Source organism: Temnothorax americanus, unplaced genomic scaffold (genome assembly GCF_048541705.1).
Source record: "Temnothorax americanus isolate GAGA-0224 unplaced genomic scaffold, ASM4854170v1 Scaffold6, whole genome shotgun sequence".
In the NCBI taxonomy this organism is placed as follows: domain Eukaryota; kingdom Metazoa; phylum Arthropoda; class Insecta; order Hymenoptera; family Formicidae; genus Temnothorax; species Temnothorax americanus.
Genome location: NW_027509751.1, coordinates 1,315,699 through 1,333,729, shown reverse-complemented (window position 1 = coordinate 1,333,729; position 18,031 = coordinate 1,315,699). Strand labels below are relative to the sequence as shown.

At 41.9% G+C, this 18,031-nt stretch overlaps 2 protein-coding genes across 3 annotated transcripts in view; both read left to right on the top strand.

Annotated features, from left to right (window-relative positions):
* Dnr1 (E3 ubiquitin-protein ligase defense repressor 1) overlaps positions 1 to 12,882 on the top strand; it is a 151,121-nt gene extending 138,239 nt beyond the window's left edge. For both annotated transcript variants that reach the window (XM_077419929.1, XM_077419930.1), the window contains 5 exons: positions 6,802 to 7,042; positions 8,052 to 8,221; positions 8,879 to 9,095; positions 9,252 to 9,449; positions 9,532 to 12,882. In XM_077419929.1, coding sequence (XP_077276055.1) covers positions 6,802 to 7,042; positions 8,052 to 8,221; positions 8,879 to 9,095; positions 9,252 to 9,449; positions 9,532 to 9,858 — 1,153 coding nt within the window. In that variant the 3' untranslated portion in view covers positions 9,859 to 12,882. The remainder of the gene's footprint in view (positions 1 to 6,801; positions 7,043 to 8,051; positions 8,222 to 8,878; positions 9,096 to 9,251; positions 9,450 to 9,531) is intronic.
* Positions 12,883 to 14,754: 1,872 nt separating this feature from the next.
* The window catches only part of Px (MAP7 domain-containing protein plexus), an 88,000-nt gene continuing 84,723 nt past the window's right edge, over positions 14,755 to 18,031 (top strand). The window contains exons 1-2 of the mRNA XM_077420554.1: positions 14,755 to 15,160; positions 16,660 to 17,551. Coding sequence (XP_077276680.1) covers positions 16,771 to 17,551 — 781 coding nt within the window. The 5' untranslated portion in view covers positions 14,755 to 15,160; positions 16,660 to 16,770. The remainder of the gene's footprint in view (positions 15,161 to 16,659; positions 17,552 to 18,031) is intronic.

The following is an 18,031-nucleotide window of genomic DNA, read 5'->3' as shown; positions in this document are numbered from 1 at the left end:
ACGCTGTGGTGGAAAATTCAATGGTCGAGATCAGTTGCGTTTTCACGGTCGGGGGAGTTTCTTGGGTGCCCCTCGGGGGAAGATACGTAGCCGCTACGGCGCACCAAAACGGGCTTCCATTAATCTCGATCCTCGATAATAAGCAGATCCGCGCCGTGAAATACGCGAGCGGTCGGCGCGATATACGGAGTCGATCGTCGAGCGGGAAGAAAGCGCCGACCGCGAGTACGCTTCGCGGATTACTTGCTCCTGAACTTTAATTATCGAGTGTACCCTCGACGAGGATTAATTACTCGCGAGCTGACGCGATTTCCCATTAGGTCTCGCGCTTGCCACGCCATAATTCGCGGATGGCGAATTTTTCTCCAAAGAGAAAATTCTATTACGAACTAACGAAGAACAAAAGCGAAATCGATTATTGCGGTACTCGCGTGATGACCGGCGCGGGGAAAAGAAGCAGGTGGTCACGAGAGAAGGAATTTGTGTGGGTTACCTATTATAATTTTATTGATTTTTGTTATTGCCTCTCCTCCTCGATAAGCATTAAAACCCGTTAAAATATAAAGACTAAAATTCCGATAAGCATGAAGAATTTAATATCCGTGGCGCCAAATTTTCATAAAACAAAAGGAAACCCGATATCGGCTCTTATTCATTGATTCCCAATACTTTCGATAACAGTCCATTATTATTTCGAGAACATCGTGATTGCATTAGTTTCGTGGCAGAAAATTGTAGAGACACGAGATAATTGAATTATACGGCTACACTCTACTGCGTACCTGCGTATTTAGTCAAGGGGAAGAGCCACATAACGCAAAATTGAATTCTCGATATTGGCGCAGTTATGAACTTTAGTTATTCCGGTTAAATACGATAATAATGAATTATCGATTCAACATTATAATGAACAGAGTTCGGCGATCGCAGTAAATATATTTAAATCTGAAATGGAAATCTTAAATTTTTAATATTAAATTATTTATATTTATTTCTACATGTGTGTGTGTGTGTGTGTGTGTGTGTGTGTGTGTGTGTGTGTGTGTGTGTGTGTGTGTGTGTGTGTGTGTGTGTGTGTGTGTGTGTGTGTGTGTGTGTGTGTGTGTGTGTGTGTGTGTGTGTGTGTGTGTGTGTGTGTGTGTGTGTGTGTGTGTGTGTGTGTGTGTGTGTGTGTGTATATAACATATGTATATCATGTTGCAACAATTATCCAGATAATTGTTACAAAATTCGATAATAATACTTTACAACTCCCCGTATTATTGTTGATTAACAAAAAGTTAATCAACAGTCGCTTTAATGTACTTATGTGCTTATAGAAGAAGACATATGTATTGTCTCGCCGAAACCAAATTTTTATGCGGAAGCGAGAAAGGGAGTCGCGGCCGAAAAAGCAAAAGTAATTACGACTTGCTTCGAGGGGTGGCTCGTTAATTACAACTCGGCGAATAATTAATTACGCATGCACGGTCCGATTAGATACAAAACCGTATGTGGTCGTTGCGGCGGGCGCGCCCGAAAATTGCTGGCAAGACCGTGCGGTACAATTAAAGCGTTGTGCAGCGGACAAGAATAAATACACAGGGGGACGCGTTTGTGTGTGCGCGTTCTAGAGCGTGTGCATAATTGGAGCACCCGCGAGCCGCGCTTTTGGTCACCCGCGCCGCGCCGAGTCGCTAATGAACGCGCGAAGACACTCTCGAACATCGTCGCTATTTTTATTTTTAAGCCGCTTTCACGGGTGTTTGCGTAAGAAAAGGAACGAGTTAAGGAGTTTGGAAATTGGGGAGACACTTTTGCCTCTCTCTTTCTTTCTCTCTGTCTGCCTCTTTCTTCGCGTGCTAAAGACTACAAAACTAAAGAGTTAAAAAAAATTAATTAAATTTACGTGTTCAATTTTTACTCTAGAATTTCAATCCAAGAGAGAGAGAGATAAAAAGCAATAATAAGAAAGATATAAGCGCCGCACGTTTATGACATAGTAAGATCGTGTTATTGTGACCCTGTTTTTTTATGCTTTCCATTATCATGGCTTTGTTTTACTGACGCAAAGAATTTTAAACATGTTAAAAAACTGAATAAAGACTGCAGATTATGCATATACTGCAGAAAAACACTTTAATAAGTACATTTTAATAAACATGATAGAGAAATATGCAGGATGAAATGCAACGTAAACGTAAAATGACTCATCTCTCGAGAACTTTGCTTATCTTTGATACACGTTTCAAGCTGCATGAGTTCAGTTTCATTTATGTATGTAAATCTGTGTTCACACACTGTTAAATATTAAAGGATGGAATTTAAACCAATCCCTTGAGTTAAAAACATTTTATTATTAATATTTTATTATTAACTCAAGGAGTATTTAACTCAACACGAAATTTATTATTTTAAAACAAAACAGTAATTTTAACTTCCCATTGGTTTAGTTAAATTAACACTGTTTTAGTTAAATTAATGACATGTTGAGTAAGTAGCGATCTATAGGAATGGTTAAAAATGACCGAAATTGAGTATAATTTGACACTACGAATTTAACAGTGTAGTTTGCTGTACAAATCTGGCAAATCAACCTAATAAATAGAACGGATTACTTATTCATTACTTTGGTCTTTAAAAATCTCATTATACAATCATTTTGGTATTACGCGCAACAAATGAAAAATAATGTAACGATCAGTTAATTTAGGTAGTTAATTCAATATTTAATTATCACTTAACTATTCAGTTCTCCTCGACCGACAGGAAACTTCGTAATTCGCGTATGCATTATGAACGCGGTGGTTAATACAATGCACGTGCATCCTAACGATGTTTCCGTTTTCTCGTGCATCGAGAAATTGTGAAACATAATTTAAAGCGCTCCGCAGCGATCGCCTTGCGGTCACTACTGGCCGGTCGCTACCAAAGCCGATCCTCTTTGCCGCGTGGAAATCTGAGCGGCCGCGAACTTGTGCGGCGCAACCCTTTTGAAATTCACGGCTTGTCGGATCTGGTGTTGATTCATTTACAACGCGGCTGGCTAATGTCACCGGCGACTGCCCGCATGCAGCGTGGCAACCGCACGCTAATGCTAATCCGCATGCCAGCTGATTCGCCGCGGCGAATTGCAACGCGTGCCGCTCCCCTAATAAGAAATTCCAGTTTATTTGCAACCGTCCCCCGGCCACCTCCACTTTTCACGTCGTCCACGAGGACTAGCCCAGACCGGGGGGGGGGAGGGGACACTTTAAAATTACCTGGGACCGGCCGGAAATAACCTTTGAATTATTTACTAGGAAATATTGTGGACGCACAGGACCACACGGAGGTCAGTCTGGAGCTTCCACGACCCTGTCCGCTCGAGCGCAAACGTCGGCTCGGATTTTCACGCTCTTCGGGCAACCCCTTTGCTGATTCGCGACGATGCGCGTCGCTTTTACGCATAATCTTTATTGAAAAGAGTATCCAAGAGAGTCATATTTGATCACATCGCAGAAATCAACATTTCGCAACTGTCTTACGTTGCTCTGGTTTTATACTTGCTATTTGTTTTTTCGAGGAGCTCACCGACGAGAACTATTGGGGATTTAGATGACGATACGTTAGTCTCTCAGAGAAACGGGAATTAATATTGCACGTGCTCGATTTTCGAATGAAACATTCGCGGCGACTCCGTCCTCGAATTTCGCAGGTGTATTCATGGTGATCCACGGTGTGCACGTAGTTACCAACACTTCGCGCGTTAATCCAGTATGACTGATTTATAAGTGCCTCTTGCGCAATCAATCGACTGGAACGCCCTATTTGAAACTCGGCGCGGAAGGACCGACCTTGTTTCCACTTCTGAATTATGTATGGGAAAGTGCTGTGTATACACGTCATGAATGAAATATACGTCACCGACCAGACGTTTTATGACGATGTCGTTAATATTATCGGAGTTATACTTGACTCCCGCTAATTCGAATATTCTCTATGCGACGCGGTTATATTCGTCAAACAGTGGCGGCACGGCACGCGATATCCGTTCGGTATGCGGTCTAATAAAGTCTGATAAATATTTCATCAAGTATAGGAAATATTGCGCTAAATTCGGCAAAAATATAGTCTCACCTGTAATAGCGCTTAATAAAAGTTTTCCACCGAGGAATTTTCCAGCATTTAAGGCGGCTTGAAAGCTTTCTAAAAGCACTCAGCCTAGCCTCGTTTAGTCAGATCATCTTGCCGCGTGTAAGTCCGGTGTGTTGAAAGCGTTGTTCATAATTCGATGTGTCCTCTTGCCTTATTTGCCTTGATTTTAGCGGAGCAGAAAAATCTTCCGCGCAAGGAAAGATCAGATAAAGTCCTGTAACGAGATTAATCGCTCGCGCCGTCCGAAAATCAACGGTACGGAAAGCGACGTGGAATGCGTCAGGAATATTAAATCCAATGTCATTTCAGATTAATGAGACAGACGGTATCACTGCGCAGATGCAAAGCGCAAACTCTGCTTAATTATCCAAAAGCTCCTCTACGGGACAAATCGAGGTTAAGCGAACTCGATTATAGCCTGCTACTCTGATTATTTCATTATCCTGAGAATCGAGATGTTACGGTCACTATACTCTCAACCGTGAGATTGTGTAATTCAGGTGGTTTCGTAATATTCGTGGATGAAGATGAAGAGGAGCGAGACGATTTCGCAGTTCTATTAGAAAGTAATTTCGGTTGCTGGAACGCGAGAAGCTCTCAGCTGAGACGTCGCTCGATGAAGAGTTAAGTCTATGACCGTCAATCTGCGAGAGCGGCTCGAAATCGTCCTCTTTGCCTTCGCGCGAATCCTCGGTCGGAAGAGTTTGGTCCTGCTCCGATGGCAATTTTCGTCGCGCGCGATTGTTAACAATGAGTCCGCCGACGAAGGAATTCCGGCATTCTCTCCGACCTTCTCTCCGGGAACTTCGGGCAGAACCAATATCTCTCTCACAGTGACAAATGTCATTGGGTCCTCGAACACTTCCTACCATCCCGCGGATTCCGCCAAAGTTCGGGGCCGACGGAGACGGTAAGTTCCGTCCGACGAGAGCGGCAAGATTGTTCGCACATCCGCGACCGGGAAAAACGACCCGCGATAAATAACGTCTTTCGTTTTTTGGGGAGAGGGGAGAGAGGGGTACGAGCGCAAAGCACCGGTGAAACTTTATGGCGAGGAAAATCGCTTAATTTACTCAGAATTCCACGGCGGTTCTCGAAGAAACGCGTTGCAAGATCTGACGACGGTGACGAGGCCGGCGGGGTTCGTGACTGCAAATCTTACAAAATTACGACCGCGACCCAATTTTTTACGCGGCAACCTTCCGACGCGATTCCTCTTTCACGTCTTTCCGAGAACGTTCGCTTGATGATTTCCTAAGAGAAAAAGTATCGAGGTCACCCGAAGTTTTTCGGTAAACAAGCCGAACTCGAGAGAATATTTCTCATCAATACCAACAATATTCGGCAAACTTGAAGATCTTTGACCATTGATATTTCCTTCAAACTCGCTGATATGGATCCTCGTCGACTCGTCTTACTCTCGCACGCGTCGATCCGATTTACTCTCGATCGAAATTGATATTTTCCTCGTTAAGAACGCGGTGAGTCAACTACTCGGGAATATATTCCGCAGATATATTTCTCGTTTTTTTTTTTTTAATTAATGATAAAACTGGAGTTTGATTCCGATGGGCGATGCTTTATAAGTGTCGCTCGCGACCTGAATGAGGGTCGATGCTCGCGCGGATAGAAGCACGGATAATAAATTGTTTTCCCCATTGTGCCAAATTATTTGCCATCGGCGTGTACAGAGGAGTCTTTCTACGTCCCGATTATCCATTATCTCCGCGACACGAGTTTGCCAGAGAGAATTAAATGAGAGAAAGAGAGAGAAAAAGAGGCAGGAAGGAAGGAAGGGAGCGCAACGGCATGCAGAATTGTGAAAAATGGGTACAGCGCGGTATATTCTAAATGCAGATTCTTTATCGTATTCTGGTACTTCGCGAACGGGCTATTCACTTCCTCTCGACGCGTAATTCCACTTCTCCGACGGCAACATGTTTATCGTGAGATGTATGCATTGTAGCTGAAGGATATTCAGGGAGTATGCAAAAAGAGCTCGGAGGTATTTTGGAGAGCTACCTCTTCCCTATACCCGGTCGCCGCGCACTCCGCTATTCTTCAAATATGCATGCAAACGTGGAGTCACGGCACTGTGGAAATGCGCGATATGAATCATTTAAGTTGTCAACCAGAAATTCAGCGAACCAAAGTAAAAATATCCTCTGTCGAAGCTTCTTCCCGCGATGGTCTGTGGAGATTAAAAAAAAAGAGAGATAAAACGTTGGAAATGGAAATAACTCGACACGCCAACTCGTGCGATTAAATGTCATCCTGGAGCAGAGCGAGTCGCGGGATTCACGATTCACGTCACGCACAGGCGAGAGAACGGTCTCTCGCTCGGCGATATAATGCCTAAATGCCGCGTGCAATTAAATCGCGATCGTATTTTTTGCCGCTGCGAACCTGCCTCGATCGTTAATCATTTCTGCATTATTGTATTACCGCATTGTTCTGTTTGGCGGAGAGGTAGAGGGGGAGGGCGCCACAGGGGAGAGCCTTAAAACAATACTCTCCCAGAACGGAGGAGTAATCAATCTTACTTTAGCCGGGGAGTATCGTGTATATTAGTTAGTCCGCCCCGTTGCGAAATTGAACTAATTACAATTAATAACTCTCCGCTTTCTTGCGAAACACGTCCGAGAGCGTCGTCTCACTGTCATCCCCCGCCTTCTGTGATTGCAGGCACCAGTTCTACCTGCACTCGCGCCTCGAGCTGGTCGAGGGTAGGCTGAAGGTCGCGGATTGGGGCTCCGTGGTTCGTCTAGTCGCCCTGATAGCGCAAGCCGACGGCGGTGATTATGATGCGCTGTCACCGCCGCACGCGCTCTACTCCCAATGCTGTCACATACAACCCGCGGAGCCGTGCGAGCCAAAACCGCAAGACTTCCTGCTGCGGATAGTGCAGCAGCACAAGGAAATCAAGGTTTGTGCGCTGACAGAAGTATTAATTGTAATTTGACTCGCCACACGAAGCCGTCACATATACGAGGTGACAATCGGGAAGTTGCTAAAACTAAAGTTGTTTTATAATGATTGGAGAGTGAAAGAGACAAAATGAAATGAATTAAACACTACATTTTAAAAGAGATCCGTCATATATATATTTTTATTAAATATAGTAAAGAAAGAATATATATGAAAGTGTAAAAATAAATATTAGAAAAGAGAGTTGACAATTCGTCTGGTTGCATAACTCATTGCGACATTCGTTTTCGAAATGATGATCTTTAAACTGTGCATACAATAATCGAGGCTATTTTGAAAGAATTATGAAATACATCTTCTAATTAATCTGTGTCTTCGAAGAATTTGAGGTAAATTTTTCTCATGGAAATGATCCAAGTCGAGATCTTCTGGACATATATCATCATTTAAGTCAAACTTATTCCGGAGTTCTTTCATATTTATTTTTTCAAACTCATAAATCTATACTTTTTACACTACGCGTCAAAAAAGTTGATGAGTTTTTCTGCAGTATAATGTTTGATTTATTTCGTTCTGTCTATTCGTGATACTAAATGATATTAATTTAGTTTTAGCAGCTTCCTGATTGTTACCCTATATATATGTGTGTTTCTTAATTTTATTTTCCTTTTATCTAATAAATTTTACATGTGCCGAGCAAACTTTACGTCCTCTCGTTTTGCAGGGCTTAATAAATCTTTTCTAACGTTCTGTTTTTTTTATCTGTATATGTTTGAATTTAGATTTTTTTATTTGAAATGGAACACGTGTGATATATGGCGTTTAATAGAAAATATACAATATCTGTTAGATAGTTATATTTGTAGAGAAATATGATATATTTTCCGCGGTAGGGAGGATTTTTAACAAATCTTTTTTTATGATTCACAATTTGATAACTGAATATTGCTGCATGAATATGCGTCACGCAATCTACATGAATATCACAGACATATATGAATTTTCAGGGGATGAAAGCATCGACCGCCGAATATTGGCTCTTGAAAGAGATATCAAACCTCGACGCATTTGGACAGGAAATGTTTCACAGTAAATTTGGATACAACGGAGTGTCTATGATCGGCGTTGGCCCGCACGGAATCACGGTCTACCGCAATCAGGACGAAGAGACACAAAAGTGATTATACATTAATAATACATACATATGTATATATATTTCAGATATAGACAAGAATTAATTTGCGCTCATCGTCAACAATTTTCCTACAAATTCTTTTTTAACATTCAAGAATGATGTGGGATAACTGAGTTGAACGTCTCAAATTTTGCCGTAATACATATTTTGCCAAGCTACATTTTTTATCGTAACAAAACTAATAAATTTAGACACGGATTAAGTAAAGAACTTAAACGAACGTTTTTGTACATTGATGAATCAATCCATCTAAATAACGTCGCGCTAAGTTGCATATTTATCAACGCAAAATCTCGAGTCGATTTTAATGTTGCTTGTCGGCGACAGGAGACGGCACGTACCGGCTGCTACACGTTATACCATCCGCCGAGATGATCGTTCAACAGCTGTTACTGAGAGAACTTTATTATCAATCCACGCTTAACATAAAATGACAAGGCTGTGTTTCTATATTAATAAAATCCTGACGAAAATAATAATAATAAAAAATAGAAAATGTTTGCGTACGATAAGATCAATAGGGCGCTTCCAAACTTTCGCCTCATCCATTATGCAGAAGGAAGATTAACATCAAGATTTTACTTTATCTTTACCTTCATCGTGGTTCAATTTATTATACGATTATGTATTGCGTTACAGTATACCATATACAGCTATACAAAGCGCCACATCACAACGGCGGATGTTCCACCTGGTTTACCTCTCACTCGACGGCGAGGAGACGTCATTGGACTTTAAATTAGACTCCAGCCAGTCCGCCAGTGGACTTTACAGAGCGATCACTGAGAAGCACGCGTTTTACAGCTGCGAGACAGTTAGGAGCGCGGTTACCGCGCAGTTTATCCGCGATTTAAAGGTACACCCCCTCCCCACCGCCATTTTGTATATTTGATTATTTTTTTGTCCTTTTTTACATCGACTTTTTTCTTTTGATGCGGCTCTTTTTTCTAAGCCCTGTTATCTATTAAGTTCGAATGACGATATAATCGCACGTCGTTGCTTTCTTCCGCAGGGGACAATAATTTCCATTTTCAACGAGGACTCGACCCTGGGCAAGAAATACGTGTTCGACATTCGCAGGACCTGCCGGGAGGTATACGACAATGCACGACGTGCGCTTTATTGCGAAGCGGCGACCATAGCTCTGCCGGAGGAGAATGAGATCCTCGATAGGCACGCTTGCGGCGAGTGCGAGAATTCTAAGTGCAAGGTGAGTGACGAATCTGTGCCGCGCTAACAATAAGATTCGTCACCAAGAGCATATTCGATACAAACGAATCGTACGATTTCAGGAATCTCGAGAATGCCTGGCGAGATTGTTGGACGCTATGCTCTGCCGGATCTGCATGGACCGGAGCCTGGACACGGCCCTGTTTCCCTGCGGACACGCTGTGGCCTGTCTGGACTGCGCCCGTCGCTGCGAGCGTTGCCCGTTATGCCGGGCCGACATCGATTACTGCCGAACCATATACCTCCCGATCGAGCTGACGCACATCGACAAGCACAATCCGAAACTGCTGTCAGAGACGATCGAGCCCGTATTTAGTAAGCCGCTAACAGAGGAGATCAAAGACAAAAGAATTATAGACAGCGAAGCGTCGGTAAACAGCAACATTTGAGAGCGTCGAGTCAGACATGGACTCGGTGCGTTCGAAAGATTCTTCAGGATTGTCACTTGCCGCGCAGGAAGGGCGTATTAAGATACGAGGGTGAAACTTTTTTCTGTTTGCCCGTCGAGCGACCGACCAAATGTTTCGACATTCGTTGATTTACATCCCGCGACGACGCTCGTTGGGCCCGATTTTTGAAAGTTTTATTTTGCGGGACGAGTTCAGCTGCGTGCAATTGCGTATTTTATTGTTTGATGTTACTTCGATGTTTCTCTGCCTTTATTCTTAATTTATCTGTTCAATTTATAAAAAACAGATTTATTCCTAAGATTACTATAATTATGCTTTTTTTTTACAGAAGTTATTTTATTGTATTACTCAGAATGATTAAACACTTACTGCGACATTATTGTCGATATCACTTTTCTTTTTGAAATTATTGTAAAATTATTTGAGTTATTTGAATTATATGAAGCATTGTTTTATGCAAATTCACGTATGTTGACACCTCGGTTGCTCCTTCAGTAAAAATTAATGAAACTATTAAGAAAATTTTTTCTCTTGGTTCTTTGACCAAAGAAATACGTTTTTCGAGAATAGTTAAATTAATTTTTTTAAAAGAATAATTAACAAACAGGGTGAACAGTTTGAAAATATTAAAATTGAGAAATGATTTGACGGTACTGTGATTAAAGATGATATTGTTGAGAAGGCGCAGGAGATATACAAGGGTATAGCGTAGGTAAATCCAACGGGGGAATCACGGGATTACATCATTGTGTCTACATATTCATAATGGTGTTACAAATAGTCCCTTTAATCGAACGGCCGAAGTGCTATTAGCAGCATGGATCTAACGAGAAACAGTGCTGCCGATGTGTGCGAACAAAGTTGTAATCCATATTGTACAAGATCCAAAAGCACATGGAGTAAATTTTTATTTTCTAACTGATGATTGGACCAATTTTTTCCTTGTTATTTCATGATCTTTCTCAATGCTTCTGTGTTCCTCTTAGATAGATACGCTTCTTTTTGGTCATATATGTTTACTCTGATTTAAATAACGCTCGCAGATTATACATACACATCGGGTCGAGAACTTTTATCGGAATCGGTGACCCAGCATATTTTTACTACAACATTCGTTATTCATTACATATATACGGTATCGTTCACAAAAAAATAACTGCTATAATATGGCCGCTTCTACCGGATATTTCGATAAAATGAAATTTAAATCGTCTCGATATATTTACATTAATTAAAACGTTTACATACAATTTACGATGAACTTAGTATTATGTACTGCATTATCATTTTAAATAAACGGTAGATCGTAGTGATAAAGGCAACGCAATGCGGACATCACATTTAGATATATATTGTGAATCTATTTTTATCACACGTAGTAAACAAGGAGAATTAAATAGGTAATCGTTGCAGAATTGTTAGTCGAAAACGATTCCCCGCGAACTGTATCTTACCCTCTTTTTTTTTATTGAAGCATTCTACATATATGAAGAAGGAAACTTTATTACCGTAATATCTGTTTATATATGTATAGAAGAAATGAGATAACCCGCATCAGTAGGGTCAAATGAGTAAAAGTCATAAGTTCACCAAATGTCAAATCTGTTTTAATATACTACGCACATACGTCATTCTTCGAGTAAGTCATAATAAAAGCGAAACGAGTTAATTGCCTGTGCTTTGCACCTAAAAGATAAATCGTAGAGTAAAAAGTTAATGGCATTTTGTGTCCAAGGAAACACAAAGGAAGTTCCAGTCCTGAATAAAAATAACACGCATTCTCATTTAAATCATGCATCTTGCTGATTAAAAGTTCGAAGCATCGAATCTTCTTCCTTCTTGTTTCCAATCGGTGAGAAAAATTCGATATTAGTAAAATGTGGAAAGATAGCTTCTAATGAATTATTTCTAACATTCATCAGTAGCGTTCTATGAATTGAACTTTGTATGAGTGACGAAAGTGATAGAGAGTAAAAAAGAGAGAGAGAGAGAGAGAGAGAGAAAAAGAAAGATAAAGAATGAAAAAATAATGATCTTATAGTCATTTATCAATGCAAAGCAGACTTAGTTTGTAATTATTTATAAGAAATGATGATAGTGTGTATTTACATGTCGCTATGTTTAATGTTCAAGAGACTCCTCTTCAGTTACAGTGTAGCTTTCTTCCCATTTTGAAAAAATGCAGATTTAGTATTCTATATTATCGCGAGACACTTAACGGATTTCTAGAATATTCGTTACGGCGATATGATAGCTACATTGTATCTGCAAGATCAGAGTATTGTTTTTGAGTGATCTATTCTTTCTTTTAGATATTATTAACGCGAGAGTCAGGACGTACGTAAAAACATTAAGTTAAAATCGTGATTATGCAATTCAATGCAATCTTATAACTAGGCAACCGCTGTGCGCGTCAAAATAAAAATATTTCTATCGTGAAATATCGCGTACATCGCGTAACTGCCGTGGGATAGTCTCGATGATAATCTTTGGAAACGATCGATATAATTGCGATTACATTCTACGAATTATAGTGAGTCTGCGGTTGCGAATGTGAAAAACAAAATAACTTTGTACCATTATTGCGTGTCGATAGCTGTAAGATTAATAATAATGATGACAACAATAACACTACTATTACACGTTACGAATAATAATTTCTTGTGATTTTAAATCTCTGTATAAAACGTATAAGGAAAAAAATTCAAAATATTGTAGCTAATAGATATGTATGGTAGAGGCGAAAATGATTCGAGAGAATGAGAGAAGGAGAGAGAGAGAAAGAAAGAGAGTGTGTATATTTCTAAAAGTTATCATTTTGCAAAGAGTATTTTTAAAGTATTTCCAATTATTTTTTAGTATTATATCAAAATTTCACCTGATGCGCGAGACGGTAGATGCGCGCGTAACATATGAAATTACCACAACTTACGAAACGTAAATTTTAGCGTTCAATACGATGTTCCAATCTGTTGATTAAATACCGTGAAACATTCAGAGAAACCGACCCTTCTTTACTACTTCCCTTCTAAAAAATCACTTAGTTTTATATATTATATAAATAATTCATACGTGTTATATTATATTCGATTATATATTATTTAATATATAATTTATTATATATTATAATTTTATATATAATATATTATATTTATATGTAGTAATATATGTTATTAATATGATAATATAATATATTAATTATATTACGTTAAATAATTGTAGGCGCGTGTGCCGTCGAGAAATAAAGCACGTCCTAGAATCGCACGTTATTTCGTTCAACATTTTTGTTTCGTTGCGAAACGTCTTGGCGTTTCATAAGAGGCATGCTTGTCGCGGCATTTCTCACGCACGTTCGGTTTCCTTTATTCAGCAGATATTGTGTGTCAGCGTAAAAATTAGCATCGCGCGGTGGAACGACCGGTTCGCTCGTCGGCACGTTTGTCTTCGTAGAAAGCGGATCTGCGATGCGTTTACAGACTGCACAGTCGTCTACTCTGTTTCTTCTTTTTTTTCTCTTATGTTTATGCGTTGCGCAAAAAAAGCAGATGAACGGAATCTCTGCCTCCGGCAGTTTCGCGGTCCATACGTCGACATTGCGATTTTCGAAATTAATCACTCCAAATTAACAGGATGATTCGGGAGCGCTTATTGTTAGCAAGATAAAAGACAATATGCGGTTAAGAAATTAAAAAAAATTTCAAAAATTGTTTTTTTTAATATTATTAATGTAGTTAAACAGAGAGGTTCACTTATACTTTTGTATAACATATTTTTTGATACCTCGAGCGAATATACTTTTCGAGATATATTGAGAAAAGCAAAAAGCCCTCGAAAAAGCCGCTTCTACTTATGAGGGATGGTTTTTGAAAGCCGCAATTGGAAATTTCTAAATTCGTCAATTTGCCTCCCCTCAATTCTTACATGTGTGTGAAACTGTAGTTTTATAAAAATCAAAATTTTTTATGTCGCGAAAAAATTTTTTATGTTTAGAGATATTTGCGTTTTGATGAAACGCGATTCTCTTTTGAAATATTAATCAATAAGCTCTATAGTTTATTACTATCGATAATCAATCGGTAAGAGGGACAATTAATAATAGCGAAAGAACGGCGAGTGGTATTTTTATACCGTTTCGATATCAAATTTACTTACCCCTTCGGTCAGACAACATGCATATTCTTGTTCATAGTGATAAATTTGATCATCTGATTTTTAAATCATCATTATCTTCAACGTGAGTGGAACAAAAGTAGAAAATGGCCATATTAATTTTGAAGGTAGTACAATTTTTTTTAAAGAATACGTTTTATGATTAGCCTCGCTATTAAATTCTTCTTAAGTAAATCGATTCGCCCATCTTTAGCGATAACGATTGTCGAAGTTTGCCGTCGAATGCCGATAAAGCAAAAGGACGCGCTCGAGAGAGCTCGGTTTTAAAGAAAGAAAATGGCCATTAAGATAACGATAATACAAACTCACCGGCAAAGTGAGAGAGCTACGAGGAGGCCTGGACCACACAGCCAGCGGATTTATTGGTTGAAGAGATGCGACGGCGGACCGTTCGCGGCGGGGCCGAGATTGGCACTCGAGGGCGAATGTTTTGACGTTGAAGAATGTAAAAGTTCGAGGTACGGACAGAGTTTACGCGCGTATAGATAAATCTCGACGCTCGACACCGCGACTTGACGGACGAAGAATTTAGCGTAAAATTCAAATTTCGCGCTAACTGCTAATTGGTCGTTGGCGGCAGTGCGATCGCGGGCGACGCGGGCTCTCGCGGGCTCGCTGGCGCCGCGCGCTCCCATTGGCCGTCCCGGCGGCGCTGTCATATGACGAAGCTGCGTGGCATGACGGGACGGCACGGCACGGCACGGCGGATCGGGATTTTGCAACATGGCGGCGAAGTGAGGGCGAAGTCGCGGGTGCTGTGCCATCGAAAAATGTATCTTTCCTAGTCGCCCGTAGTAGCGATCCCGTCGTTACCTCGCGGTCACGCGCGACAGTCGAGATACGTGTCCGGGTCCGGGCGTTTGGGTGTCGTACGTCTACCGGCGTCGTTGGCGCGTGTAAATATGAGCGGGACGGCCGGCGGCAGCGCGACGACGAAGGTGACACCCCGCGGCACCGTGCGCCGCTCGAGCTCGAGCACGTATGGCAGGGACTAGGGCTCGCGATAAAGGAGCCCCGCTTCCCGCTTTTGTCCGTGCGCGAGCAAGCCGACGAGACAGGAGCACCAAGCAGCGACGCGATGTTGCGGCCAGCCCTGCCGAACTGTGAGAACGTGAGTGTCGTGTGTCGTGTGCTCGGCTCGCGCGTTTCGGCCTCGGCGGCGCGGTTTGGCCCCCGTGGCTTACGGCCCACACGGGCGCGAGCGATTCCCTTGATTCCCTCGACGGAGCGCGCGGCGCGCTCGCCGATGGCCCCCTCGATCGTCCCGGCCCCGCGTAATTTTCGGTAGCGAGAGGCGAGAGGATCGCGCGAGATCGCGGGGATCGGCGAGCGGCGCGGCGCGGCGCGGCGCGTCGCCCCAGCACCGTCCGCTCCGCCGCCGTCGCGGAATCTCCAAAACGGCGGCGGTCCGAGGCGCGAACGCGTCGGCCGCGACGGCCGCGCGACTCGCGAGCTCGCCACCACCATTGTGTGCCCGAACGCCAGCTCGCGAAGCACGTTTCGCGGATCCTCGGCTCTCGCGGCGAGCGAGAACTCGCTGTCATCGGCGGCCCGACCGCCGGCCAGCCTCGTCGTCCTCGTCGTTCCCGTCGGGACGCGGTCGGGGAAATCCTTCCGCGCCTCTACGTCCGCATCTCGCCCGCATTCCGTTTCCCTTACCCCGCTTCCTCGCCGCTGAAAACGCACACACGAGTGACACGCACGCTTCTTCCTTCTTCCAACGACGATCCTTTAGCACTCGCTTACCGATGTACCGAGAAGTTTGATCTCTGGTCGGGCTCGGTAAACGTCGATGTAGCGATGCTCCAAAAATATACCGCATGCCTGCGGCGGTCTAAATGCATCGCGGATTTTACGAATGGTTCTTTAATCTTTTAAACACCAGCCTGTTGACCGTCTCGTCGCTTTGTCGGGATTGTCTGTTTGCTTACCAGATGCTTGCGCACGAAATTACTGCGCTGTTCTTACACGCCGCTTACACGCTTTGACGAGTTGAGTTACGGACGATTGGCATTGAGGACATTGTGCATACGACAGAATTGAAAATTGCAAAGTTTACTTTCAAAATGTCTTTTTCGTGGCGACAGTAAATGCAATTTGTTATCAAGTAGTGCAAACAGCAAATTGTTCAGTGAACGTAGCACGATAGGTGATTACCGCACAATTTCTGAACGTTAAGGAACCAATTTTTAAACGATTCCTATTCTTTGTCTGCTTTTTCTTTTTTACAGAGAATCCTTGTGTTGATTGTGCTAAATCAATGGTTACGCTTGAAGCATAGTTATTTTCAGAAGTTGCGGTATCATTAAAACGAGTACTTTGTGAATTAAAAGTGCATTAATGACTGTTGCACGTCCGTTATTCCTATTTCGTAAAATATTTAGCAATTTAATCTGTAAAATGATGTCATGCCCGCACTTAGACAATCTTATTTGCATATAATATGGCGACTTAAATGCATTTGTGTATAGTATCCTCATAGATACACACGAAGAAACGTATTATTTCGTAATTGTGAAATCGCTGAGCCAAAATAGAAATGAATATAAATTGTACCAAAATCAAATATATACCGTGTATTTTACTTATGAATCTATTCTATATTTTCAGATATACACAAGAGATAGAAGCTCTATCAATCACTGTGATTTCTGATCGTACATGCGTGCCAAACACGAAGATATAAGAGGGCGTTAAAAAGGGATCCAATGGTTTCCTGACATGATGGAAGGCAAATTATATGTAAAGAATGAGCCGGGACTTGAGGGGCAATCGCTCACGAATGCGCAGCCCAATCCGCCCGAGGATGGTGGCGGAGCGAGGATCTGCTTCGTATGTGGCGCCGTGGGCCACAGCGAGCAGCATTGGTTACGAGTGAAACCAAGTCCAGGTGGTTCCAATGAGCCCTACTTTCCGTTTCTCGAGTCGCACGAGCCGCCAAACGGCTACCGCGGCGATGGTGCCAGAAGCGGTGCTGTTAAGGCCTGCAATCTCTGTTACATACTGCTATTGCAACAGTGGGAGAGCTACGAGCGGCAGCATAGATCACCCAGCGAGCGGATTTATTGGTTGAAGAGATGCGACGGCGGTCCGTTCACGGGGGCCGAGATGACACTTCAGGGCGAATATGCCGCCCAAGTTCTGGGCTTGACGAACGATCAGGCGCCGCAGCTCAGACAGGAAAATCGGCCGGTCGGCATCTCACCCCGATTACCACCGAACTCACCCTCGCCAAGAGTAGTCGAGCAGACCAGACCTCTGTCGAATTCGGTTGCCGAGGTACCAAGGCCGCATTCTAACACGGCGGAAACGCACAGGCACTTGGAACAAGCGAGGCTCACGATGGAATCTCCCCACCATAGATTGCAGTCACCTCATCAAAGGTTACAGAGCCCACGACAGCCTGTCGAAGACGCTAGAATATCCAATGAGGCGGCGTTGGATTTGAGACATGCACCTAGAACCTCACCTGCGCCACAACCCACCTTACCGCCGCCTGCAGGTTACTATTCATTAGTTGCATCTCGTTAATCCATGAAACTAAGAAAAAGAGAATGTATATATATATATCTATTCGTAGTTATTCTACTTGTTTATTTATAATGTTTGTATACTTTTTTTTAGTAAGGTATTTCTGGTGATAATATTACATGAGATGATATTTCTGCACTTTGATAAGTAATATATATATATATATATATATATATATATATATATATATATATATATATATTCAGAAATATTATTATGTAATATTATCACCAGAAACACCTTACTAAAAAAAAAGTACAAAAATATTAGATCAGATATTTAAATCAACAGAACAAAAGACGTGTCTAATCAATAAGTACGAATCTCAGATTCTATATTTGTCACCAATTTTTATTTTTTATTTTTGTTGAAATAAATTCTTCAACGAAAATGAAATATCTTATACTACAATTAACCGTATGACGAACAGTATATATATGTATATACATTA